The sequence below is a fragment of the Anopheles merus genome, chromosome 2R (genome assembly GCF_017562075.2).
Source record: "Anopheles merus strain MAF chromosome 2R, AmerM5.1, whole genome shotgun sequence".
Classification (NCBI taxonomy): Eukaryota; Metazoa; Arthropoda; class Insecta; order Diptera; family Culicidae; genus Anopheles; species Anopheles merus.
The window spans coordinates 39,641,438-39,669,224 of NC_054082.1; the positions used below are offsets into that span (position 1 = coordinate 39,641,438).

The following is a 27,787-nucleotide window of genomic DNA, read 5'->3' on the forward strand; positions in this document are numbered from 1 at the left end:
CCGACCAGAAGGGGTCTGCAGACGCAGTGACTACTGTAACTGGCGGGCAATAAAATGTCATAACAGCGCGCAACCAGTGTCGTTACATCGACATTACACCAATGCCAGCGCTACACGCACAACGCCAATGGCCATACTTTTGGGAGGGCGCGCGGGTAATGGCACCAAGAGCAGCGCCAAAGGCAGATGGAGAAGCGGGACAGACAGAGAGCGAAGATGAGGGAAAGGTTACTGTGAGGGCGTCAATGGATTGCACCGTCGATCAGGCCGATTAATGATGGTGGTTGTTCTAAGACTTTCACTTACTATTCCCCCAGTATTAACCCCCAGCGATTCAGTGAGATGAAACGATTTTTCTACACCTCAACTTCAATGATACAACGATTTTCAAATGGGATGGACGAAACAAAACTTTCAACCTGGCTAGTATAGCAGGGCCGACGCGTTTCATTGAGGTGGAAAAGATGAGCGGCTTATGTGTGTCTCGCACAAATACTGTCTGAATTGTTGGGCCGTGTATTCCTCCATTTCTTATTGGTTTTGCTAACTAAAATCTTCATGATTTTTGAGGTATACATACATCGGTATATAAATATTTACCGATTAAAATAATTATTACTCTTTCAATCTGGTATTTAGTGATTGATCGTCCATTCAATCCTTATTCGTTATGAATTGCTTTAAATATTTTGTTCAGCAAAATATGTATTGTCTATGGAAAATACTTGTAAGCACATTGAAAAAAAGCAAACTTCTCATTTACAAAATAATTCTTTATTCTCTCTTCTCAGCACTGCATAACTCCCTTATATCTTACGGTAGTGGCCCTTGCTCAATCGGAAACTCAAAGGGAATGCTAATAAATCCACATAAAACTAGTAGCGAATTTAATTTTACTGAGTGGTTGCTGAAAAAAAGTTCAACAAGAAGTCGATGAAGAAACCCCTTTTTCTTTATAGTGAATTGAACTATCAAAAAGTAATACAAGATTTTGATATTTGACTACAATCTACATTTTTTGTATAACACTTCTTCCGCATATGTCCGAATGCAGAGAAGGTTTAAGTATATGGGCTAATTAGTTCCAAGGGTCTAGTTCTAATCCTGGATTTATACTTTTCAAATGAAGTATTTTCAACTTCACTAACCGATTAGATTTTGGTAAATTGCTAACTTGGTCATATATCTACCCAATCGTTTAGAATTCAGTATTAACTATTCTTTTGGAGTTTTTGCTACTGATTTGTTAGGATTCCGTCGAAACGGGGAAGCCTCCAGTTTTATCTGTATTTGTGTCCATTAAACTGCTGAAAGATATTTGCAATAGTTACAGAATATATCAAGACAGGGAATTCGAACATAACAACCATACTTTTTTCGTACAATTTAAGATAACAATTGAAATAAAAAATACTCGTTCAACAAGCACTGTGCCATTTTGGGATCTCAATGCAAAACGATTACTTATTTCTCTGTCGAAAGTTAAAATGTTTGACCCACACGTGCTCCTCTACGTGTCTCGATAATCGTACCGGACAGGGCCGACGGATTCAAACCCCTCTTCAGCACTAAGCATTCCAACCATTTTACCCCTTCCCAAGAGTTACCCGAGCTGCACGTACAGTTTATCTGAGATCTTAATCATTTGAACGATCACCCCGCGGTCGGCTTGCAGCCTGGGTGTCGTTCCGCGATTGTTCCGATCGGATCTGGGAGCTAAACACTGCAAAGGTCAGGCTACCGGCCCACACGGACCACTGCACCTGCCGCCTCAGATAGCCACCGAAACCTACCATTTACCATTTTGCCAGCTGGGTCTCACCCGCCAGGTCCGGGATTGTCTTTGCACATGAATGAAATTGTTTCTGTTGCTGAGCGGTTTCCTTCCGCGACTCACCCGAATCTACCACCGCGTGCATGCATTCATGAGCTTACCTTCCAAGGAGCGGGTGTTCAGGACTTGATCGACGTCGTCGTGCGTTTTAGTCTTTTTCACCAGTCATCGGAAACACTTTCGCCTTGCTGTACGACCGCTGTGGAGTGGTCGAGTTTCTAACACGTGTAGTTGGCGACCCGTTGCAGTGTGCTTGGTTGTTTTGTTTTGGCTGTTGCTGCTGCTGTTGTTGCACTGTGGGGGTTTGTTCCTTCCCTTTTCCTTTTCGGGATCGTTCTTCAACGCCTACGCGATCGATACGGTGCACGGCCGCACTTGAACCAGGTCGAACCGGCCCCGGACGGTCGGCTCTTTGTTTCCGCTGGGGTCGCACAATACGTTGCCCGGATTTCGATTTAAACTTTCATATTCACGTTCGCCAGCACGCTTGAGGTAGGGAGAAGAAGGGAAGAAATGCGGTGGCGAAACCTGTGCAAAAAGGAGTCTGCGTGTTCAAGGCGCGATCGTGACTGGAGACCCCGAACTTGAGTGTCCAGACGATGAAAGTACGAGTTCGATGGCCCGCGTTGCACGCGTACGGATGGAATCAGAAGACGAACCCTGTCAAACGCTGTGTCTAACCTTCCATTCAAACGGAGCGAGATTGAGACACAGAGAGAGAGAGAGAGAGAGAGCAAGAGAGGGAAACGGATCCAAAACACTCTAAAGCCCGCACTCACCGGTTCCCTCACGAACTGCACACCACGCAGTGAACGGTCACAGCGCGTTCGTCCCCCCGGGCCGCACTACGACCTTACCACGCAGACTCGATCGACGCGATCAGTACACCACCACTGCACTGCACTCTGTGTGAAAGGAAGCGGAAACCGCGCAGCAAATCGACACCAACCACTCGCAAACAAGTCTAGCCAAACACGGGCGTATTACACGCGTGACGCCAAGCAGCCAAAACCGAGACGCGAACAGATCGCAGCGAAAACAACAACTGAGCACTGCCCGGCTGGTGGCTTGCCGGCTAGGTGCAGTCGTTCCGCTGCTGGCCCCGGGGATAGCATCTTACCATCTCCGCGTCGCCAAACGGATCTGTCCACCAGCCCAACACGCGCCACGGCGTGTAAAGTGCGAAAGTGAGATCGCTACACCATTTCGTCTGCTATGCTCTCGCACAACGAACCCTCACACGTGAGGTTGCAGCTTGAATCGGGTAGAACGCAACCAGCTCACCATATCCCTTCCTCGCATGGGGGCAACACCCGTTCCGTTGGACCGGCAGGCGAGTGCCAAAGATCGGCGGGCGACGATTAATGCAAGCAAAACGGCACCATTCCCAAACGCACAGCATAATGTGGCAGCAAATGTACAATTATGCTGCCGGTGGTGTCTGTTCGCACCACCACTCTAATCGGCCAGACAGCATATGCGGACGGTGCTTCGGAATGGGAGCACCTGAGGCACATGTTATTACCAAAAATATATGTGTACGCGAATGCAAAACCCAGTCCTTTTTCGTGCCGGGAGTTGCCGTAGGGCGGCGCACAGAGGTGCGAAAAGCAATTATCGATTGGCAATGAGTTATGCGCGATTATTAATGCGCAAAGCTTGTAGCGCGTTTGTTCGCGAAGTGCACACCGAATTAGACGCAATCGTTTTGCGTTTATTTACGTGGTGTGAAATTGGAAGAGCGTACGTGTTTTGTATGGAGCGTTCATGTGCGATGGTTTTGCTTTTTCAAGGCGTGTACAGTTGCAAAATATCATTGAAGAATAATGTAATTATAGTACTATTGCTATTTACAGCATTCATATTTGGCGGACAGTAAAATAAGGTATATTTCATCAGTTTTTGATAAATATGCGTTGTGTATTGAACGTTTCTTGTAATCATTATTGCTATTACTCAGCCGCTTTCCCATACTTGATCGAAGAGGAACGACGGTTACATTAGATTAGAAACAGCAATTGTTTTAATTTATTTCAAAAGTGTGTTATTCAGTTATGCATATAGTTTGGTAAAATGGTCCAAAAACATCTAAAGCGGATGTCACGCTTCGATCGTTTCCGGGGGGAGAAAGTTTTGAGAATTGGGAGTTAAAAAGGTTTTGATTATCTTGACAGAATTTTACAGACTGATGTGAAATTACTGAACACAATTTTGAAGCACTGATAAAAGTCTAAATTTATATATTCTATAATCCCACTCATTCGAGATTTAAATACACCACGCAGAGCTTTTTGTTTCCTCAAAATCATAATTTAAAAACAAAAAAGCAACATACCAGTGGTGTTTTTTCTGTTTATGGAGCCCTTCACGATTCTAATCAGTTTTTTTTTTTGTATGGACTTTGACAGTTGAAGACTAAAATCATGTAAACACTCTATACAAAACCACACAAAAAACTAGCCTGCAATTTTCAGTCTAGATTATTCTAGCCTCAAAGCTAGAACTAGATTCGAGTACCTGCATTCCAGGTGGTGGAATCCAGAATCGAAGTGTATGTAGTCCAGGTGGTCTCATAGTATGTTTTTTAAAACCAAATTTGAATATCACTTTTTGACAGGATGGGTGAAAACTTTTGTTCAAACAAGCTTTTCTGGAGGCTTGACGAATACTCAAAACACTCTTAAAATCTTCATTCCGAAGCAGAAGCGATAAAAATCAGCCTTCTAAATTCATACACTTTGGAATAAGCCCACCTGTGTATTATACTCACTTAGATAGCTGCTCGGAAACTGCTATACAATGCAAACAGCTGACAGGCTGAAATTTCAGCCTACGAACTTACAACGGAAAGGGCCTCTATGTTGTCTTATTAAATACGGCTATGCTTTTGAAACTGGACATTGGCATGATTCTACATTTTAATGAGATAACAAACAAAATATGTTTGTGGTTTTGTCGCTGTAAATACCATAAACCAGCGACAAGTGATTGGTTTAGTCGAGCGTGTAAATACATTCTTTCATTGGCCTTATCTTCACATGTCTGTCGCGTATTACCATAACTTAACCTCACATTGACCTCCCCCCCGGCGACTAGAGCCACTAGACAAAGGATGCGCTGAGCACGTACCGTTGGTACACGCGGTGCAGGTCGCACCAAGGAAGGTAGCATTAGGAAATCGATATGGAACCGTAATTACCTGCCAATAAAACTACTCCTTCTCCTGTTCGCTGCTGGGGCGCAAACCACAGCCGCACCGCGCTGACATGTAGGCGCGCAACAGCAGCTTTCAGAACGATCGGTTGCGAACAGTTCTTCTCTCGGTGTGCGTTGCGTGTGTGTGTGCATGTAAGGAAGAGTCAAATAATATAAATATCCTCCACCACCGTGATCAGTGCACCTCTCTGTCATTCCCACGCTCGAAAGTCGAACGTCATCCGCCAGCCGAAGCGGTCGATAGATCGGCGTGCAATGTGATCGCAGCTCCGTCCGTGCGTATGCACGTGTAATTGTCCATGACCACCACAGAGCAGCAGAACGGTGTCAAGCATCCTTGTGCCTTCGGAGCTCCTCCCCAAGGGAACGGGGCGCACAGCATCAAGAAACTTGATCCACCTGATTCTTGCCCAAGCTGCGACTCGCGTCGTACAAGGTGCATCGGTGGTAATGTCTGCGCTTTGTACGTAGCCCCCCTGTTCTCCGTTCCACCCCTCGGTATACGATCGTTCGCGGTCTGGGCGGCGGTCTGTATCGCAACAACCGTGTCAGACGTGTGCTGACACTCTTCCCTGTGCGCTGCCCAGACCCCGACTACGCTCTGCTAGGAACGGTTCTGCTCTCGAGTGCGCATATGCAATAAAAGGGGCATATGTTGCATCTGGTGGCTATTAGCACAAAATAGGTACAATAAATAGAAACAATAGACGGATGCAGCAGGTTCGGTTCGGGGCGGTTCAAGGTGGAAGGCATCTTGTAGCTCCAGCGCAGATAACGGCGTTCGCAGAATCGACCTTTGCACGGAACATTTTTCTAACAAATTGCTGACATTGAATTGCAACACGGTCATGCGCGGTCCACTGCTCCCCTGCAACCACTACCGGTGAGGTACCGTGGGTTCATAATGCGTCCCGATGGCGGTAACTTGTAATTTGCCCCTCTCTTCTCCCTCCAGTCCTCACCCGCAGTCTGCAGTTGCGTGTGCTGCAACGGTCCTCCCAAAAGGGAGGGAAACATTATTAGCGCAGATGTATCGTTTTATTTTAGTTTATTCTACCCATAAACGGGTTGTTAGATGCGATTACTCACCGAGCCCGGAGTCGAGCGGAGGATGAGCACATCGGAAAGGGCCTGCCTGCATTTCGCCCGCATACACACGCGCGCGTCAGCAATCGAGCACGATCTCGACGGTTGGATTCTGTTCTGTTGGTCTGGGGCCGGGAGAGCGTTTGCGTTCTAAACCTACCGTAGGGGACTCAACAGGGTGCGTTGAGGGGTACACTAATGCCACGGCGAACGACGGCAAGCGTTATGTTTTGGTAAATGCGTTATTTTTCTTGCCTCTGGCTGGAGTGCTTCTCGAGCAGACGGGCTTGAAAGGCCCAGACAGGCGAAGACATGCCTGCGAGCCAAGCTGCTTGCGCTGGGAATTGTAATAGGAAGGATCAAAACGAAGGGCCTCCGGTGCAAAATCGTGAGAAGTGTGTGCTTGGAGGTTTGTTTGAAAAAAAAACAAAAACAGAAACAAAACAAAAACAGCCACAGTTTGCAGTAATGTTCGCTTGGATCACCCGCGGGGAGTCTGGCTGATTTTTGGACATGATGCAGCTGGAGCGGTTGTTTTTTAGGTCATTAGTGTATGAAATGTTTGCAAGCCAGGGGGGAATATCGCTCAGATATAATGGACCAAGAGTGGTAGAATTGTTTTTGACATTCTCTGCCATGCATTACACCACCGTTCCGAGAACTCGAGCATTTCCTTCGGGTGTTTGTATCATACAATAAGTATGACATTAAAATGCATGTTCTTTGGATTCGCATTTACACTTGGCAAATGACACACTTTTATTGCAATAGTATACAGGCGTCCCCCGAGTTACGACCCCCTCGAGTTACGACGATTCGCAGATACGACGATTTTGATTTTGACAGTTAAAAGTTATCATTGACAAGAAATTGATGTATTTTTTTGAATATCTGGGCACATAACCGTTATACACACATTTCCAAAGATTCCACAACTACCCTATCTTGAATATCTATATTGTGTACGGGTTTTAAAATATAATTATTACATTATCGAACATTATTTTAAATAAAATACACGATATCATAAATTCCAACTCTTCAACTTCGGTTATAAACTTTATATTCATAGATATTCGACATACGACTTTTTCGACATACGCCTTGCTTTGGGACATTTTCTCGGTCCCAAATACAGTTGTATCTCGGGGGACACCTGTATATATAATATTTTCCTGTATCAATATGTTTCTTTTTTATTACCACCTATGTGAAGCAAGAAAACTGATTGATAGAAGGACATTGATGGAAGCCGTAATTTTAATCAAAAGTTTTTAGTTTAATATTGAAAAAAAATTATTCTTTCTCAATCTAACGCAATTTACGATACGAACAGGAAATTAAATGCACCAAACAAAAGTGTTAAACGTAAAAAATTGCCGAATGATTTAACTTTCTGTTTTATTCAAAAAAGTAAGTTAAAAGAAAACAACAACAAAAAATCTATATTTCATCCCAAACTTATGCTTTTCGTTTCAGGTGACAAAATTAAACAAATCATAAATTTCGTTTCAGGTTCCTGCAATGTGACCACCGTGTGTCTCACCTCACCCAGCTGCCAACTTTCTCACGCTCATCATTCTCCGGACGCGTTCGCGTAATCATTTATCCAGCTAATGCGAAATGCCTTCCTTCCATTGCCATCCATCGCGAATCGTCATTATCAGCATTACGCGTCGCCGGCCCCGCCGGTTGGCCGAAAACGCAAACAAAACGGCCAACATTACGCCTTCACACAATCACTTTCGCGAGCGGGTGCCCGCGAACGTGGATGAGGTGCGCGATCTTCGTAACCTCCGCCCGTTCCGTGTCCCGTGCCCTTCCCGTGGTACCTTCGCTCCCAGTTTCCCGGTGTCATTTTGTCTGCTGATGATGCTGTCACAATCGGCACACCGTAATTGCACCATTTCGGATTCGACTCACTACCGCACAGCGTCACATAATCGCTGACCACGGCAACGCAAGACACCTTTTCGATTGGTGACTTGGGTCGATTTTTTTGTTGAGTAGCTGATCGAATTCCATCAAACCCCGGTGAACGTGGGACATTGTTCCGGTGTGGGTCCCGCATGTATGTTCGTTTGAATTTTGCAGATTTTTTTTTTTTTGCATGTGGCTTTGTTTCGTATTCGTCAGCATATGAGAGATCGCTGGCGCAGCTTGGAAACATCGGCTGCACGTCCACTGCGCAAGCGGGACACTGGAAACTTGGGTACAAGTTTCACGCCTCGGAGGTGGCGCTCGTGCGCTTTTTTACGATCACCATTTCTTCCCTTATGGAATCTGCTAGGTGGTGTTATGCTGCTTTTTGGTGCCATCCCTCTCTTGCTGCTTAGCTTTAATTTCACTCCCCGAATCTTCGTGTCTCGTGTGTACAACGACATCGAGCACTGAATTGCTTTCCTACCTTTAAACCCGTTGCGAGGCCCTTGTTCATCGACGAATTGCACACGGCACAATATAGTGAATATAAAATAAATAATCGCTAGTGAATATAAAATAAATATAAAAAAAACATCACAAATTAGAAGTTATGCTGATTTGTTATGGCTGCCTAGTAGATTTGCCAACGTGGGACGACATCTTGCACACTCTCTGTGTGCATGATTTATGAGTGTACCCGTTCGCGCAGATCTCGATGATGGCTGGTGTGCGCACACCGGTGATAGATGTGTGGCTTTAGCCCTGGGAGCTTCACCAGTGGAGTTGAGTTGAGTTGGAAAGTGGAAGCGAGTTGTTTTCATTGCTTCACAGCCTCACGGCATCGGCACACACACACATACACACACAGCCGGTGCAAGCAGATCAATCGGACGTTCCGGAGCGCTCACCGAGCGCACTATCCCCCATTAGTGGACTAGTTTTCGAAAGGTTTCATTTTCCTCAAAACCGTGCGGAAGGTGCAGGAGACGGTGGAACGGCTCGAAGCTTTCCGAGGGAAGTGTACGAAGAAACGGAAGTTATGACGCCGAACAATTATGCAATCGGAGCAGATCACATTCATCCAGTGCGAGCCGGGGCGCGAAATGTGTACCGACCAAAATGTTTGTGTTTGTGTGTTTTCTCTCCGGCCGTTGGTGCCTGGTGTCTACCTCATCGCCCGCGGGGGTTTGATGGAGCGAACGATGTTTGGTTGGAATTTTAGCCACGACGCCCTGCCGAGCCAACTGGACGCCTTCTTGGCAGTTACCGGTTCAACTGAGTCCATTGGTTTCTCCGTGTGTGTGTGTGTGTGTCAGTGTGTGCTTTTTGCGTTCAATTGCCGGGAGAGAGGAATTCCCAAAGCAGATGTGATGGTTAGATGATGCAATTGACTGGAGGAAAACGCCACCGTTGGATGATCGATTTGAAGAAGCGGGAGTGTCGGAAACATGGGATGATCAATTCAATGTCAGGGATTATTGTAAGATACCGGATACAGAAGCTTATAGACGGACAATGCGATACTGCAGGAGAACTCAACGGATACAAGGATGGTATTCAAGTTTTCTGCACCAAAGTTTGCAATGACTTTATTGCAACATACGCTATTGGTATTGCTTTGAGAAATGCTACACATGTTATACTTTTTAATGTTTTGTATTGAGAGCAAAGCATCGACAAAAGTTCAAAAATACAATGGGAGGGAATTTTTAAGAGACAATTTAAGCTTATACTGGGAAATTACTGCACAATTTTCTTTTATGAATGAATTAAACGGGGACAAATTACATAAAGAGGCTAAATCAAAAACATTAATTAAACGGTACGTTCCAATCGTATGCAATCGAAAGAATTCATTGAAAATTAAAATTATTAATTTACTTCTTTTAAGTTTCTGCAATCAGGTTCAGTATAATCACACACATCTATTTAGAAGCACTTTCTTCCTGAAATTTCCAAACCACTTTTTTACGTTACTACAGCATAAGCAATGTGTGTTACACCAGTAATCAGGTAATCATTGAATCGAAATCATAGTACTGTTAAGAAGAATGACATAATTATTAGATTTACGGTCCGGAAAAGGCGTTTCTGGAAGCTTATATTACCAACTTGTCCAACTTTTGCCTCCTTTATTTAATGTCATACTGTCTCTAGCGAGTCTCTTAATAAACATCTATCGTAGCATATCGAATGAAGATTTCTAACGTCACAGAACGCCGGGCAATGGATCGCAGCTCACGCCAACTCACGGCCCGATTGCATAATCAGAAACGTAGACCGGTCAATCGATAGCACCCATTACGCACCGAAGGCCGTTCCAGGTCCGGCCCCCCGGTCCAAACAGGATTGCAGCTGAGAAGCTAATAGGATCATATCACTGTCGGTCCACGATCCACGGCGGAATGCCAACATCATTAATGTCGCTTTCGTTCCGATTGCACCGACAGGTGTGCGGCGAGTTATTAGGCTAAATTGCAAAAATCCAGCATCCGTACCATTCCCGATGACTTCATCAAAGCTGCTACGCAATAATCGCTGTGATTAGATTTGGTTGCAACTCAATTAGGATGCAAATTCCATTACATTTCTACCGACCGCGATCGTTGGATTTTACCCGAATCGCACCTACATCAAGGGTTGATGGCGAAGTTGGCTCCAATCTCTTCCGCAGTGTCGACGCCAAACCCCGTGCTTTGGAACAAACCGGTCCAGGTGTTTGTTTTACATCCTCCCGCTACAAGTAGTGTATCGTTTTCACACCGCATTCAATTAAGACGATCTTCTGCACCACCTGCCAAACACTTGCAGACGTTACAGACACCTCGGCATACAGGATGTTTGTCGAGCAAGCAGCGTACTGCAGGTAACGCTCCGTACCTGGTGCCTGTTTACAGTGACTATTAAGTGTGGCATCGGCTATGCGATCACCTGCCATTCGGCACCATACAACGATCGTATGCAGACAAGTGTGCTTTGGTTCAACCGACCGAAGGATCTGACACCGTAGGCGAGGTGTTCTCGCAGTTGCAACGTTCTGAACCGCCAAGTGCGCGCGTCTGGACGGACGAATGCAATTCGAACCAGGGCACGCGGAAACGTCAGCACTGACGTGTGAAAATGATGAAGATGAAGGAGCGAAAACGAAAGCGAACTTAAATGGGCCCAACTGACTTGCACATTTGCTCCGGCCGCAGACTGGGGCGCTGGGTTACTTATTTGTCTTCCTCTGCGTATTTCTTGCGGTACGACAAGCAACGCAAGCATGAACGAAAGGTCATGCAGCGTCTGGAGCGCAGACCGTTGCTCTTCGAGTGGGCTTATTCGTCGGAGTCCATCGAACCCAAAACGCAGGGCAAACAAAAGGGCTGGTATGAGCAACAAAAACAACAACAAAATACACAAAACCCCACAACCAAAGGGAATCGATGACCGGGTGAAGTGTTCTGGCACACGGGGCGAGACATAGTATTAACAATTTTCGAGTGGCGTTCGAAGCTTGAGTGCGAAGACATATCTTACCCACTTATTCGCACAAAAGTCTGATGCCTCAAGATGTTATTGATACCTGTCCCGGTGCGAAACATGCGAAGCACGATCTTTGCCTCAATTTGCGCCTCCCCATCCAGATCCCGGCAGGAGATGGTCGTTCGAATTTGCCGCGTGCGATACTTGTCGATTGGAGGAAAGCGCCCAGTTCGCAGAACCTACAGAAAATCCTCCGATACCGAAGATATCACTTCCGCCTTGTTTTCAGGCACACAATCCGTTGCACTTAACGGATTTTCCGGCACAGCCATCAATCGGTTTCGATACTCTCTCCCTCATCACCTTCCCACCATCCCACGATGTCACCGAAGCAAACCACAGCTGTGAACCCTTCGCGCCCTGTCCTGGCGCGAACAGGGAGTTGAACTACCATGTCTTCCCGCGTCCGCTGCATATTCCATCTGCCATGCCAATGTCATCCGCCGGTTGTTGTAACGGTTGTTTTCGGAATCGAATCGTGTTTCTCAGTCATTTTTCCATTCCCTTCCATTAATGCTGTCCGCTTGTTTGCTTTGATAGTTACAGCGAGAGGGCGGCTGATGGCCTGCTCCACTGGAACACTGGGAAAAAAGGGAAGACGATCAGTGTTATTTTTAGCCTTAAGCTCGCGCCCGAACTCCGTTAGCAGTGTCGACTGATTCGCACTCGATCGGGGTCTGCAAGAATAATCGATTTTTGGAACGCAAATTTAACCTTTCAACGGGACTTGTCGACGAATCGATCGAAATGAGAGGGAAAAGGAGAAATTGAGAAAAACACGAATGTAAAAAAACACTTCCCCGATGCGTCTTTCCTCTTTGTCCCCATCCGCGCCGAAACCTTGAAATTGAAGGACAACAAAAGGACTTTCTTATTAATTACTTTCTCCTCGGACGTCGCCTGACGTCCGGGCCAGCGTTGGCCGGTAGTTTTCCGAAATGGAACTGTAATTGATATTGAAATTGTTCAGAAGTTGCACGAACGTTGTCACGATCACGCTCTCGGTGCTGTTTACGCCGTACGATCATCAACCCAGCGGCTGTTGGTATTTGCTTCAAAACACAGCCTCTCAATCAGAAGATCCACAATCGTGCGTATGTGTTCCGTGATCCGCTTTTTACTTTCGCTCGATAAAGTTTTGATTTCTTTCCAATTTAGCCAAGCCAAGCGAATTCGTCGCTCTGAACGATGCAGATGCGAAATGGGCATGTTCAGTTACTTTATTACTTGCCGCAGAAGATGCTCACAAAAAAAATGCACTGCTTTTCCAGTAGTACATCGTCACGCTCACACCTTCGCCGGCAGCTTGATCGTGACGGATTTCGTTTCCAGATACAGCTCAATGCCGCTGTAGCCGAGCTCGCGGCCACTTCCGGACTGCTTGTAGCCGCCGAACGGTGTCGTCGGCACCACATAATCGTAGCAGTTCACCCTGTAACGGTAGCACAAGCAAGGGTAAGGGGCCTGTGGTCTGACGTTTGGTTTCCCTTTCCGGTGGGGTCACGCCCAACCAACCCCAAAACACTTACCACACGGAGCCCGCCTCGACCGCGTTCGTGAAGGTGATCGCGGTATTGATGTCCTTGGTGACGACACCGGCCGCCAGCCCGTACTCGGTGCTGTTCGCCCGCTCGATCACCTCGTCCAGCGTGCTGAACTTCAGGATGCTCTGCACCGGGCCAAAGATTTCCTCGCGCGCAATCTTCATCCCGTCGGTCACGTTCGAAAAGACGGTCGGCTCCACGAAGTAGCCCACCGTACCGGCACGCTTGCCACCGGCCTGCAGCTGGGCGCCCTCGGCCTGGGCCGACTCGATGTAGCCGAGAATCTTTTTGAACTGCTCCTCGTCCACCTGCGGTCCCTGCTGGACGCCGTCCTGGAACGCATCGCCCACCTTGCGCTGGCGGGCCATTTCAGCCGCCTTCGCCACGAACGCATCGTAGATGCCCTCCTGCACGAACGTGCGGCTACCGGCGCAGCAGTTCTGGCCGTGGTTAGCGAAGATGGCATTGTGTGCGATTTCAACGGCTTCGTCCACTGAAACAACAATCAAACAAGAACGTTATCAGCGCCCTCTGCAATGCTGCGCAGAACGACCCAAACGCATCCCACTTACGATCAGCATCGTTGAAGATCACCAGCGGGCTCTTGCCGCCCAGCTCGAGCGAAACCTTCTTCAGGTTGGACGTGGACGCCCCGCTCAGGATGATGCGGCCCGTCTCGACCGACCCGGTGAACGCCACCTTCCGGATGTCCGGGTGGGCGACGATCGCGGCACCGACCGTCGGCCCGAACCCGTTCACCACGTTGATCACGCCGTCCGGAAATCCGGCCTCCTTCGACAGCGCCGCCATGTGCAGTGCGCTCAGCGGTGTCTGTTCGGCCGGTTTCAGCACCAGCGTGCAGCCGGCCGCCAAGGCCGGCGCCCACTTCCAGGTCAGCATCAGGATCGGATAGTTCCAGGGGATGATCTGCCCGACGACGCCGACCGGTTCCTTGCGGATGTACGTCAGAACCGGTCCGTCCGACGGCACCGTACTGCCGTGGATCTTGTCCGCCCAGCCCGCGTAGTACCGGAACGTGTCGATCGCGCACGTAATGTCGAACTGCGAGTCGCCGAACGTTTTGCCATTGTCGAGCGATTCCAGGTTCGCGAGCGTATCGATATCGCGCTGCATCAAATCGGCCAGCCGGTTCAGCAGCCGGCCGCGGCCCGAGGCGTCCATCTGGCGCCACGGTGCGGACCGGGCGAAGGCGGCCTTGGCCGCCCGGACCGCCGCCTCCACATCGTCCTTGTCACCCTCGGCGACGGACACGATCGGCTGCTCGGTGGCTGGATTGAGCGTCGCGAACGTTTTGCCACTCTTCGCATCGACAAACTCGTTGTTGATGAAGAGCTGGAAGGAGAGCGAAAGGGGGGGTTTGAAATTCCAATACATATTTTGCGTGCTTCGACTTGTGTACTTCCAAAATTAGTAATAAAAAACGCGCGAGCGCGCACACACACACCAGAAACAACCCCCAACTCGACAGCGTTCATTATGATCAGCATGATTTATGTTCCGGCACGGTAAAACCGTTCTATCTACCGTAGCGACATCCTGGAGCGGTCGTCGAGAAATGCTAAATCCGGCGAAATGCACATTTACAACAACCCTTCGCATGCTACGCCCCAAGGAGGTGTGACAACGATATCCCCCCCCCCTCGACACCCGCTCGACTCGCTCAACCGTCCCCTCCCCATCCCTTGCCCTCGGCACTGCTCCAGGGTCTGCCGGATCGATTCGCGTCCGTGTCCTCAATTCGATCCATCGGCAAAGGGCGACGCTGGGTCCCGGCGTTGTCGTCGCCATGCGAGAAACGATTATAATAAAAATTATGAAATTAAGTTATTAAGTCGGGAGATTTATGAAGCGGAAAACCGCATGTAGCGCAACCGGGCGGCCTGTTCCACCCTTGGGGTCGACGACGCTGGCGACAGTTTATGTGTATTTGTTTTTATCTCTTTCGCCTTCCGCATGCCTTCCGCAGGGGTTCCTTGCCTTCGCCGTCTCCATGTGGTAGACAGTATGGCTTGGGATCTGGTCCGGGGTGCGGGCCAACCTCCGCTGGTGGGCCCTTTTGCGCTTCGTTAGGTAAGGCATCTGTTTTGCATGCGACCGTTTCGCCGTGAGTGCACGCTAGCCCCAAAGCCACCGTGGGCTGCGCGCGGGACACTACATTGTCGCGCTGCTGTCCTCCCGCACCCAGGGAGAACAATAATTTGAACCAGTCTTTTCTCCCAGTCTCATTTTGTTGGTTTTGGGACATTCGTTTTTTTTGCAACCCTGTTGGCGACATTTCGGCGAATGCCCTGAACGGCTAGCGTACCGAACACTCCACACTGGGCTTTTGCTTTTAGGGTCAATGGGCAATCGGCTTACCCGATATGTTGCGCCCCCGGGAGCGTACCGTCGCACCGAGCACCGGGTCGCCAACAGGGATGCATGTTATAGTTAATTGCTTTGGCACAGTATGCAATTTTTCTCGCTCAGTAAAGCAGCGGCGGGTGCAGCGTGGAACAGTCAGAAATGGCGCTCGTACGCTAACCGCATCCTCCAAAAAAGGGAAGTTTTGATGTTTTTTTTTTTTGGAATTTCCCGTCCCTCCGACCTTTACGACAATTCCGCTCCAAAAGGGTTTGTTTCGAGCTACTAGCGAGTGGGTGATGTAACGGTTGTCAACAAGCGCTTCGTGCGGTGTGATGTATGGAGAGAATGTGAAATGGGTCAGTAAATGAAGGAAAGCTCACTGTACTAAAGGTTCCGTTTTTTTTATTTCAATTGTATACCTCTAATGAAATAACGTTTTAAATACTGCGTAACAGTAGCACACAATTGATTTTATTGCAATGTGCATTGATACAAACCATAATCGACAGATTCATATGAATTTCGAGTACAGTTTCAAAAGGGTTTCATTATTGTCCCCTTACAATGCTATCAGCATGATTAAAATGATGTACTATCAATCGTGCACCAATTAATCATTGACTGATGATGGAATATCAGATTCCACGAAATGCGCAGTATTAAATAAAAACATCAATTATGCAACATAATGGAGTATTAAATTGCAAGCAATTTCACTGTATCACGGTTAAATGATCAATATATCAGCGTGTCAGCAATTAATTTATTGCAGCAAATAATTTCTCTGTAAACCCCTTACAGCCTTTCAGCAAAGCTTTTTTTGTTATTCTCGAAAATATGACACATTTCTAGTTAATTTCAGTATTCTTATTGACGCAAAATATAAATTAATCATAAAAAATCATAAGGTAACGCATATGGCAGTTACAATTTCAATTAAATAATTAGCAAATCATACGAAAAAAAGATACAAAATAGTTGAACTGAACAGGTACACAGTGGCGCGTTAAACGGTGGGCGGACTGGGCGGCCGCCAGGGGCCCCGGCGATCTAGGGGGCCCCGTCATTGTGGATGTTCGACTTCGTATCGATTCTACCCCCCCCCCCCCCCCTCTGGATGGGACTTTTACCATCTATTTCAAAAAGACTCATTTTTAATTAATGCATTTTTCCCATCGCTTCACTCACTGTATTTTGTCAAGGGCCCGAACCGAAATACCGGGGCCCCATACTACTCAAAGCAGCACATTAAATGTTCTAAGAAATCTGCCAATACTTGCATCACAGTCGCAAGCGAAGAACGCTGCGACATGCGCGCACAGCTCAAATCAATACCTCATCATCGTTGTCGCAAAGTATTGGACAGAGCGAGAAACCGTTAATTTTTGCTGGTGTGGGTGGCCTGTGCACGAGCACCCAAACCCAAAACCACGCAGAGCAACTTGCTGCTAAAATGGAATGCACAGCACGCTGCGCTTAACTACCACCGAAAACCCGTTACACAACACAATCATACAACACACCCAAGCAAAAATTTAAAGACCCCGAAACACAATATCAATACACCGACTCGTAGCCGGTAAAATTAGCAGGAAAAATTGACTAACATCAAGCAAGCAACGGTGCTCCAGTGGGTAGAGGTTTCATTCGAGAAACGATTCCATCGATATCGATGTGTGCGCTTTTCAATTTGGCTGGGATGAAACGTGCCTGCGCTTGTCTGGGGCCCCTATACTTGTTTTGCAGATGTGTGCCGAAAACAGACAGCTGTTTTCACGCGAAAAATGGTATTCACATCTCAAGCCTGAGATCGTGGAGCGTGCCTGCTTTTAACGAAAAACCTTAAATTTTCACGCGGGGTCCTACTCAACTTTTGTGGTCAACTGACAAATAGGGGAAATCGGGAAGGGGTGGTATTCATATGTCCAAAAAGGAACTCGAAAAAGGAACATAGTTGTATTTACATACAACTTTTTGCGTGAAGACAAAATAAAAAACCGTTACAGCTATACTGAAGCCAAAACTCAAAGGTGGTTTACGGGGCCTCAACGATTATGTGGACTCTTCGATGAAGGGGTCCCGTCGGTAAGGGCCCCGTCGGTAAGGAGGCCCCATCAATAAGGGTCCCCGTCTATTAGGGGCCCCATCAATAAGGGGCCCCGTCCATTTGGTGTCTTGGTGTGGATGGTCCGTGCTCGAGCTCACCAAAAAAACGCGGAGACACTTGCTGCTAAAATCCAATGCACGGAACACAGAACAGCGCTGCGTTTAACCACAAAGAAACCCCGTTGAAACAGCCACAATCACAAATCATACACAGACAAAAATTTAAAGGCCCCTAAACAAAATTTCAATACACCGGCTCGTAGCCGGAGAAATTCGCAGGAAAAATTGACACCAAGCTCGCGTTGCTTTAAAAAGTCTAGGAAGATCGTTTGGTCAACGGTCCTTCAGTGGGTTGAGGTCTCATTCGAGAAATGGTTAAATCGATGTAATTGTGTGCACTCTTGGCTGGGATGAACCGTCTTGTTCTTGTATACGGGGCCCCTGCTATCGCTTTGCGATTTTGTGTCGAAAGCAGACAGCTGTTTCACACGAAAAATGGTATTCACATTCCTGGCCTGGGATAGTGGATTGTGTCTTTTAATGCAAAAACTAAAATTTTCATTCTTGGCCCTAATCGAACACATCAAGTTTGTGGACCGAAGAGAAGGGGAAATGGGAAAGGTTTCAGTTAGAAGGAAGGGGGGAAGGGTATAAAAATACTCAAAGAACCTATGGACCATGTTCATTTATATATGGTTTTTATCGACTATTTCAATTTTTGCGAATACAACAAGACCAAAAACCGTTACAGATGCATCTACATCCAGCCATAATACGAAGAACAATCTCCATTGCCTCGGCCATTTGGGGGCCCCGTTGATGATTCGGTCGATTGAGGGGCCCCTTCCATTTGATGTTGTCAACCTAATATATCCCCATTTTTCCCCCGGGGGTTATGTTTACAATCAGATTTACTATTACTACCAGACCTATCAGAAGCATATTTATTTTACTTATCAGAAGCATTTTACTATCAGAAGCAGAAAACATTTGCCTTTTTAACATGTGCAATATTTTTGTTTACCATGTGCACCTTAGTTGGAAGCGTAGAACGCTGCGATACATGCCCAGAGCTCAACACAATATCATTTCATCATCGATGGCCCAAAGCGTTGGATCAAATGCATTGAACGCTACGCGCGAGTTGGGTAAAGCGAAATCCGTTACAAGAGATGCCTCACACAAACTACATGCACATACGACATTAAAAGGCTCCGAAACCGATCTCAACACAACGGTTCGTAGCCGTAGAAATAAGCAAGAAAAATTGGCTGACACCAAGCACGCTCTTTTTATCTGTTGAGGTTTCATTCAAGAATCGATTCCGATGTCGATGTGTGCGTTTTTTAATTTGGCCTGTGTGTATGTTATCACGCAAAAACTAAGAACTCGTGCCCGGCTAACCTTTGGGGCCCCAGTTAAAATTGTGGACTGGACGAAGTGATGGTGGAAAGGCAAGCTGTTGAAGGGTTTGGGTCAAATTCGGAAGGGTCGACGGAAAGGAAATATCGATATGAATGATCGCGTAAAATTTGAACTAATTAAGCTATCGGCAAAGTCCGGCCCACCACAATATGCAGTCAGGCCCGAGAAAATATTTGCGCGATTTTGAAAGATAGGAAGATCCTATTTATTAAAAATTAACTGAACATATTTTAATATGACAATTCATATCGTTGAACTATTCCAAATTTGATCACCATAACATGGATTGTCGGACCAATCAATATGGTCAAATTTGAGGAGAAATTAGAAAATAGAAACGAATAATTCCATAAAAACCTAACTGTTGATTTTACGAGAACAATGGTTACACTCTATTGCTTTTTAAGGATGCAACGATTTTCTTGGAGCTTTTTTTTAAGAAATGCACTATCAATTCGTCTGACCTGGCCTTACTTGTCCGTGGCCTCATAATAGTACTGAACGATTGTACGTTTGTCTCGATATTTTTCAGCTGTTAACTATTTTGTACCATCTCCAGATATATCCTAGAAAACAATTTGAAACATGGAAGGAAGGGTACGTTAAGAAGCGATATTGCGATTTTGCTTTATTGTTTTGAGCTTTTTATGACTTTTGCACACTATGCTGCAGACTCTTAATTGAAGAATCTTTACAATCAATTTTAGTTATTGTAATTTAATAAAATGAATTTAAAACTTGCTTGGATGATATAATAATCTAAGAAAACCAATAACCAATCGCATTGTTTAATAACATAAATATCATATCATTTTGTGTATTAACTGTAATAATATAATAATGTATGTGTAAAACAAATGCATTCTCCTGGCCCTCACCGCTCGATCATTTAGAAAGCAGCTGATCTAAAGCAGTGGTCTCCAACCTGTGGTCCGTGGATTACTTGAGACAAACATACTGCAATACAAGGTATTTCCAGTTACTTTCGAATGAAAATATTGTTTTTCCAGCGTGCAAGAAGTTATCGCTTTGACCGATTGAAAATGAAGTGGCCGTAATTCGAAGACAGACGGTACTTCAGTATTCATTGTAAAGGTAAACCAACGTAAAAGCAAAATATTGTTTTCATGTTATGCTCACGATGACGATTTTAAATCAAATCGTCCGTATTATGAAACACGAGCTGGAAATTGTAAAGTAGGAAAGAAAATATCGTTTAGAACCATCGTTCTTGTCCATAAAAGACAAACGTAACTAGCTTAGCGAAAACGATAACTTTCCGACCTTTAACTTCTATTGAGTATAGATAAAACCAACAACAACGATCATGGCAGGTCAGATTTGTTCGGATTGTCAGAATAGGACTAAGCCCATCCATCATCTATCGACTTCTCATTTAAGGAGTTTACTTATGTCCTCCTACCCAAGGTACTCCAACGTCCTACAGGTTTTTATGATCGCCTAGACCAGGGGTCTCCAAACTTTTCAGTTCGCGGGCCGCATTTCTTCGTAAATATCGTTGTTGAGGGCCATTTACGCGTTACTTTTGGTAATGAGAACGTTTAAAACTTGTTTTGACAAGAAAATACTTAATAAATGTTTTAAAGTTCTGCATTTTTCTTTTATAGTAACTTGATTCTTGTCTTGGTTTAGTAAAAATTTAAAAAAATGATGGAAACTGTCAAACATATATGATATTTACATTATCCTTTACAACATCATCACGGGCCGCATTATAGGCTCTCGAGGGCCGTAGTTTGGAAACCCCTGGCCTAGACGATCAAGTGTCGAAAGTCCGCTTCGAAACAGTATCCACAGTACCCAAAATTTTAACATACCACAAAGCCTTTCTGATATTAATGATTGTTAAGTCATTACTATCGATTGAAAATTGGCGAAAAAAGTATTAAAATTGGGGTTTTTAATGATGCGCGGGTGGCAGTCCATTCTGCTTATGTTCATCTCTGTTTCATAAAGTTTTATACAGATGTGAATTGTATTTTGTCGAAAGAAGTTTGTTGATTTGGTATAATGGGTATTTGGCCGAATACGCACCTAAAATTTATCGGGGTGTCTGTAAGCGGTTACCAAATCAAATTTTTGTTCATCACGAGCAAGTGGGCTTCGCAGTATGTTTTCCTTTGAAGCTCAGACGTGTCGTTTTGGTAGAATAAATAGCTGCATTTTCAGTAATTTGTTTTACTGATATTCAGTACCATGTATTACTTAATAGCTTTCAGTAAAAAATGTAACTGCAGCAAACTTATACAATTTGCAGTGTATGATTCGTACACCAAACCCCCCCCCCCCCCCGCGATGGATTTGGTGAAGGGGCCCCGTCTACCATAACGCCTAGGGCCTCGGAGAGGCTTGACCCGCCACTGCAGGTACAGCATTCTTTAACTTAAAATAACTTATAATGTGAAATACGGGCAGTTTATGTACCACTAAACTCGTACGACTTAACAAAATGCCCGCCGTGTGTTCAAGCCTCGAACGTACGATTCACTATCCACATACGTAAGTAAAGCCAATATAAATTGATGCAAATAAAAAATCAACTGGTCTAAGTTCATATAAGTAATATGCAGGGGAAAGTAGGTAAAGAAGGACACTCCGGGTAAGATGGACACTTTTCGTAAATACTTGAAAAAGGTGATTATCAAATAATTCAACAATGCAGCATCCAAACTGACAACATCACATTTGGCATAATATATGCAAAAAATAGTTAAATATACGAATAATTCAAATTTTCTATCATGAGGTTCCTTGTGGATTAAGCTCTAGAACTTGCATTCTTTATATTTGTGGTTTATTATATGATTGAATTATCGTGATTATAATGCAAAAACTGGTGATAGAACGAAAAATAAAGTAATTAAAAAATCTTGTTGATTTAAGTATCCTGACAACAAAGCGGAGGTCCCTTAAATAACCTTTAACAAGGATATTTCAAAGATATAAATCATCCAGCAACTATAGAAAGCATCGAATTAAGTGAGAAATGAAACACCGGTCAAAATAGCAGCCATTCGTTATGCTGTTACGCGCACCATGCTTATAAGGCCATTTTGCTAATATACGCAATATCTTGACAACAACTTGTACAACCATAATCAACTAATAAAAGAAGCATTGACATGACATCGTTCAGGAATAGATGAGAGATTCTATGAGATTACAAACATCAAAATGTTTAATAATAATAAAAAAACTGATTTAAACTCAGTGGAAAAAATGGTCTGACATATTAAAAAGTCCATCAAACACGCTAGGGTCGCGGACTTCAGTAAATTCCTAAAGGGAAGTTCTGCACTACTGTTCTGCAAGCAGGAGCAGCGTCTGCTGTTAGTGCCCGATATTTAAATAACGCTTTAGATTCTGCATTCTACGATGTGTTAGAAGCTGCACTTACAATTCCTAAATTCACGGCTCTATGAACCGTCGATGAACTTTGCCAATATTTTTTTGTATATCTGAACCAGGGCATGGAAAACAATAGGATAAGATAAAATAAATTCGTTATGAAAGGATATCCTATACTAAATCATTTAATTCCACATGTTTTTACGTACTTTTACAGTCCACACTACACACTACGTTGCCTTAACCGATAAAGTGTTGATGCAGTTTAATCGAATAAATAATCGTAACTGTGAAAACTCTTCTCCTTCTACGAGAGCAAAGAATTTGAAATAAAGCGCATTAAAAAAATCCACACCACGCGGTTGCCGCAATTAAGTACGCAACCAAACAGCTCGGGCCACCGGGTCAGCAGGCCAACGACGCGCTGCGCTGACATGCGCGTGTATGTGTCCCCCCGTGCAGGAGAAATTAGTGTTAAGACATAATTTCTTAATTTTCCACGCTCGTCAACTCGCACTACCGTAGCCCCACTGGAATGCGGCGCATCTGGGCGGCCGCGCACAAAGGCAGGAGCCTTGAAAGATTTCGCCAAAAGAAATTTATGCGCCAGCTTATAACACCGTCCACCCCATTCGCCGACGGTCGACTGGGCATGGGCAACGGTCACGAGATGATAATAATTAATTTTTGGCATCAACGCTTCCTCTTACGCGGCTCTTGCGTGCTGCATTTTTGCGGTATTCCGGTGCGCGTGTGCACGCGCTTGCGAAGATGCGCCAAGCTGCTGCCTGGCACAGAAGCCGGACGCACCGGGCAGCTGACCCCGGAGGCTCATGCGCTGGTACATTCAGATTCGCAAGGGGCAAGAAAAGTGCCTGAGTCCCTATTTTTGGTTCTGATTTCTACTACGATTCCTGCGCTCTTCACATGCAGTGAGTGGGGGAAAGGGCGGGAAATAAATCGTATCAGCCTGGTGACGGTCATTTAGCACAAGCACCAAAATGGGAAGGGGTGCACTCTCGTTGCACCCTAAATAAAAATAAAAACAAGATTATAAGTCGATCGGATGATATGGCGAGGAGTTGGCATGGAGGGCTGCCTAGTGGCGAGGTAAAGAAAGCAGAAAAAGATAAACGACTTAAGTAATGTGATACGATTTAACGCGATAGCGCTGCATGCCAATGCACAACTTATGGTCATGTGCGCGTACTGCGCTGATTTGCGATGCGTGACTCTCCAGGCGGGACGCGCAAACACGCGAATCTCGTCCATCTTGCACTGTATCTTGCTCGGGCTGATCATCTTCTGCTCTTGCTTTTTAAACCCGATGAATGACTGGAACCGAATCAGTTCACATGCATTCGCATGTGTGTACGAACTAAAAAAAAAAACAGGAAAAAATTCATCCATTCGCCCCGCTGCCTCACGCCCCCGGAACATCCTTTTGATCGTCGATCGTCGAGGCATAAGTAGAGGACATTCATTTTAAAATTGTTTATGCATCCCGTTTTGGGACGCCTGAGAGATGTCCTGCGATATGTATGTGCATTCGAATATTACTCGCGCTTCTTTCGTGTAGCTGCTTGCCGTAATCGAAGGGGCACACCGTTCACAGCTGTACGCACAACAATGCTAGTAGGCCGATCCCGTCAGCCCGATGATTGGCCGGCCTTTTACACAAAAAAAAACTACAACGACTCGGTGAGTATCGATCATTACAAGCCGCACGTTGTCGATCGAAAGCAACAGCGCTTTAATTTATTAACCGTACGCAATCAATTCTGCACCGCTCTGGGCGTTTAGCATCAGCTGAAAAGTTTCGCGCAAGCGATAGGGTTAGGGATTTGTTTAAAAAAAATGCCATTTATTATTTTCGAAGAAGCAATTCAAACATGCGTTTTTTTAAGTATTTCATCCAATTGAAAATGATTGAAACTAAGCCATACGGTGGAAACGACTGTCACAACTGTTCCATTTAAACTGTAATTAAATCCATTTAATTTAGCAAGAATCAAATGTAGCCGCGAAAGGTTAAATGTTTGCAGTTGTACATTGCACTGCTCGTACTATTATGTCAATTCGAGTGAAATGCACACGTTTACACGTTAACTAGACATCATGTTAGCCATCGGTGTTTTGAAAACATAATAAAACTTTTAATTTAAAAATCAATTAAAATGATGAATTTTTGCAGCTATGCTCGAAGTCCAATTTCCATTATTATCATAATATTATTTCCATTCGGTTGAATAGTTTATTGCAGCGATGTACAAAATTATGTTGGATCATTAGTTTGGTATTGAAGTTTACTATCATGATAATTTAATTAATTATGACTCATGTTTGTAAAACGAAACTAGACTAAACTCATGGCCGCTTTACACAAACCCTGCTCAACGCCTTGCAAATAATTTCGCTTACTTGTTCTTTTTGCGAATGGATTGATTTTCGGGTGTGCCGCAAACAATTCAGAATAATGATTTTATGATGCCTCCGTTGCCCTTTTGCCATGCTTTTCTATGCCACGCTTCATAATCTCCGCATTTTTCGCCCGCCGAAATCCCACATCCAGAGCCCACTGAACAGTGCTGTGTCCCCCCGGACCCAGCACCAGAAGACAAAAGATGGCATAAGAACCCGCGGCATCAGGGCTTACGTAAGCCGTACCACGCTCGTCCATCCGTGGGTGCAACCGAAACGGAGCCCGTGCCGAACAGCTTGCCGCCCAACCGTGGTGTAATTATTCGATTCGAAAAAGGGCGCACGAACGCTGTAACATTACAAATGAAACGAACAAGCGAAACCCGCCGGTCTGAAACCAAACCCGGCTGCCGTTAAAAAAGGGCATTCGATCGTACGGCCAGAGCAGCACACAGACGCCCATTGTTTTCGGCTGTTGTACTTTTGGCGATGGAAACAAAACGCTTCGCCACGGTTCGCGAACTCCCGCGATCGCGGAGACAAATCGGTGGCACCTCAAAAGTTCACCCCGAGGGGAGCTGGCAGGAGAAATGAAGACATTTGTGCCCAAGTGACAGGATGTTGGGCAAGGATGGACCGTGATCGCGTAAGAAAGGTCGTACGAGTTATTAAGGATACGCAGCAACGCACCCAAGCGACCCAAAGCGACCGATCTGTTGCCAAGCGGACCATTTTTCACGCACCTTAAAGCTCAATCAAACCGGCGCTGATAAGATAGCGATTTAATTGGGGAACGAGATGTTGGACACACCTTGCGGTGTGTCGATTATCGCTCGGCTTTTAATTTTCTCTACTTTTAAGTGGTGTTTCTTTTTTTTTGTTTTGGTTTTGTTTTATCGGCACAGCAACCAGAATCGATTAACTGTTCTTTGCGAACACCGATAAGTATACGAAGCGGAGACTCCATCAAATCAGATCCATACGGACGCTACGGGCGGCACCACCAAAAGCAGTGTGCCGAGGGCCTGGTGACAGATATCGCTATCTAATCGCCCATCACGCGATGACTGATCTGACACACAAGGGTGTACAAAACGAGCCGTAGTGTACCCGATCGACCGTGCGATCGGTTGGACAAAGCTATCGGCTGGGGGAAAAAAGGGAAAGCTACCACTCATTTACGTCACACGTCACCACAGTCTAGAAGATCGTGTCCGTACACCAACACCGACCCGGTGATCCAATAGCTGCCAAAAACGTTTGCCGTTTGGTGGGTTGAAGCTTTTGGACGTCTTGCTGAAATAGATCCGCACGCTCCAAAAGCAAACTGCAAACGTGTCTGCAGATTCATGAGCGGAAATCTAATCCCAAAGAGGCTTGAGGAAGGAGAAGGTGGAGAGCATGGATTATGGATCCCCGAGAGCTGACCCGCGACTGGATAGTTCCGCACCATCACCACACCACGGCAATTTAGAAGATAATGATCGGCATAAAGCCGAGATCGGGAGTCTGATGGTAAGAACGAGATAACGAGACAGGGAGCTTTACTGCCGGAAGGGCTAAACGACGCCCTGGGTGGAAAGGGAACGATACCAATTAAAGTGCGATGAAGCACACACCAAGGCGATTGGTGAGACGGATTAGCGAAGTGGTGTGGTGTTGCTGGGAATTGGGTTACTGGGTGATGCTGGAATTGGGTGTTGTTAGACAAGGGTGAATGACCGGAAGCGTGCAGTCAAATATTGGCCGAATGTTTATACGGTTTATATGGCGTCGAAGCTATCTTTTTTATTCCCTTAATAAGAGCGGAGCTTGAAGAGCTTTGCTGATGTGAGATAAAGCTTTTCTTAAACACGATGCTTGCGTTTGATTGCATTTTCTTAATCCCTGGTTAAACAGATTCGACATAAAGTTGCATACGACAAATTTTATTTAAAAAAATGAGTTGAACCTAATTAAAACATAAATTGGGAAGCAATGTGAAAATGGCACACTTTGAACCACCAACACGAATTCCATCTGTCACTTTCGCTTTCGAGCTAAACGTCCCTCTCGTTCTCACTGTTCGCAGCATCCACGTATAAACAGCAACACACACACGCGTGCACGGACCACTTTCAACATTAAAAATACACCTACTCCCATTCCGCCCATAACCGGCGGACAGAACTTACTTTGGTGTATTTGATCTCCTGCTTGGGGTTTGCCATTTTCTTTCACCTTTTCTCAAGCACGATACACGAACGACACTACGGACGAACTGGCGTACAACACTGTGCTCTTGCTAGAACGCTTCACACCGGACTAATTCGCGGCCGCGATGGTCAATGCTCCAAATGCGACGCTTCTGTTGCTTCTTGCTGCCCAAGGCCAACACCGCGCTGTCACGACGACCAGCGTACCGAAATTGATAGCAATGTTGATGATCCACCAAGCGCTAGATGCCGGCCGGTTCTCTCGCTGTGCGTTTGTGTGTATGCGAGACAGGGCTAACGTGCTTCTGCTTCGGTGTGTTATTCTTAGCCACAAGTGTAGCGCCACACACTTACGATGGGATGGGAACGAGGCGTTGATAAACAACGTCCGCTTCTAATTCTGTCCCGCGACACACACCATCGGATGTAGCGAGGTAGTGGTTGTGTTTACAGTCACGCTATCAAACAAGGTGTGCAGCTGGAATTGAATGCAGCAAACACAGCGGTCCACTCTAAATTTTCGTTGTCTTTGTTTACACATACGCACACACTTTGCAACCTAGTGTGCCTTGGCTATTAAATACCCCCTCAAAACCAATTAAGCGAATCCTTCTTTAAATGCGTCTGACAAATGTCTTCTCTCAAAGCAGATTTCGGTTTTGGTTTTATTAACAGCGTGCTATACGTTTCGCATGATTTACTGCTAAAGATTTTGCGAAACTATGCGAAGGTGATTGCGGTAAACAATAAACGCGTCGTTAAAATGTTCCATT

The 27,787-nt window shown here is 45.6% G+C and overlaps 2 protein-coding genes across 2 annotated transcripts in view; both read right to left on the bottom strand.

The window, feature by feature from the left end:
* Positions 1–2,844, bottom strand: part of LOC121590304 (ras-related and estrogen-regulated growth inhibitor-like) — a 49,117-nt gene extending 46,273 nt beyond the window's left edge. Inside the window, exon 1 of the mRNA XM_041909846.1 lies at positions 1,936–2,844. The gene's annotated coding sequence lies outside the window, so the exon portion shown is untranslated. The remainder of the gene's footprint in view (positions 1–1,935) is intronic.
* Positions 2,845–12,759: 9,915 nt separating this feature from the next.
* Positions 12,760–27,260, bottom strand: LOC121589578 (retinal dehydrogenase 1-like). Its single transcript, XM_041908602.1, has 4 exons — positions 26,994–27,260; positions 13,704–14,484; positions 13,117–13,624; positions 12,760–13,019 (listed from the first exon to the last, which is right to left on the bottom strand). Exons 1-4 carry the CDS (start codon positions 27,027–27,029, stop codon positions 12,875–12,877), a joined length of 1,470 nt encoding a protein of 489 aa, XP_041764536.1. The 5' UTR covers positions 27,030–27,260; the 3' UTR covers positions 12,760–12,874.
* Positions 27,261–27,787: the final 527 nt, after the last annotated feature.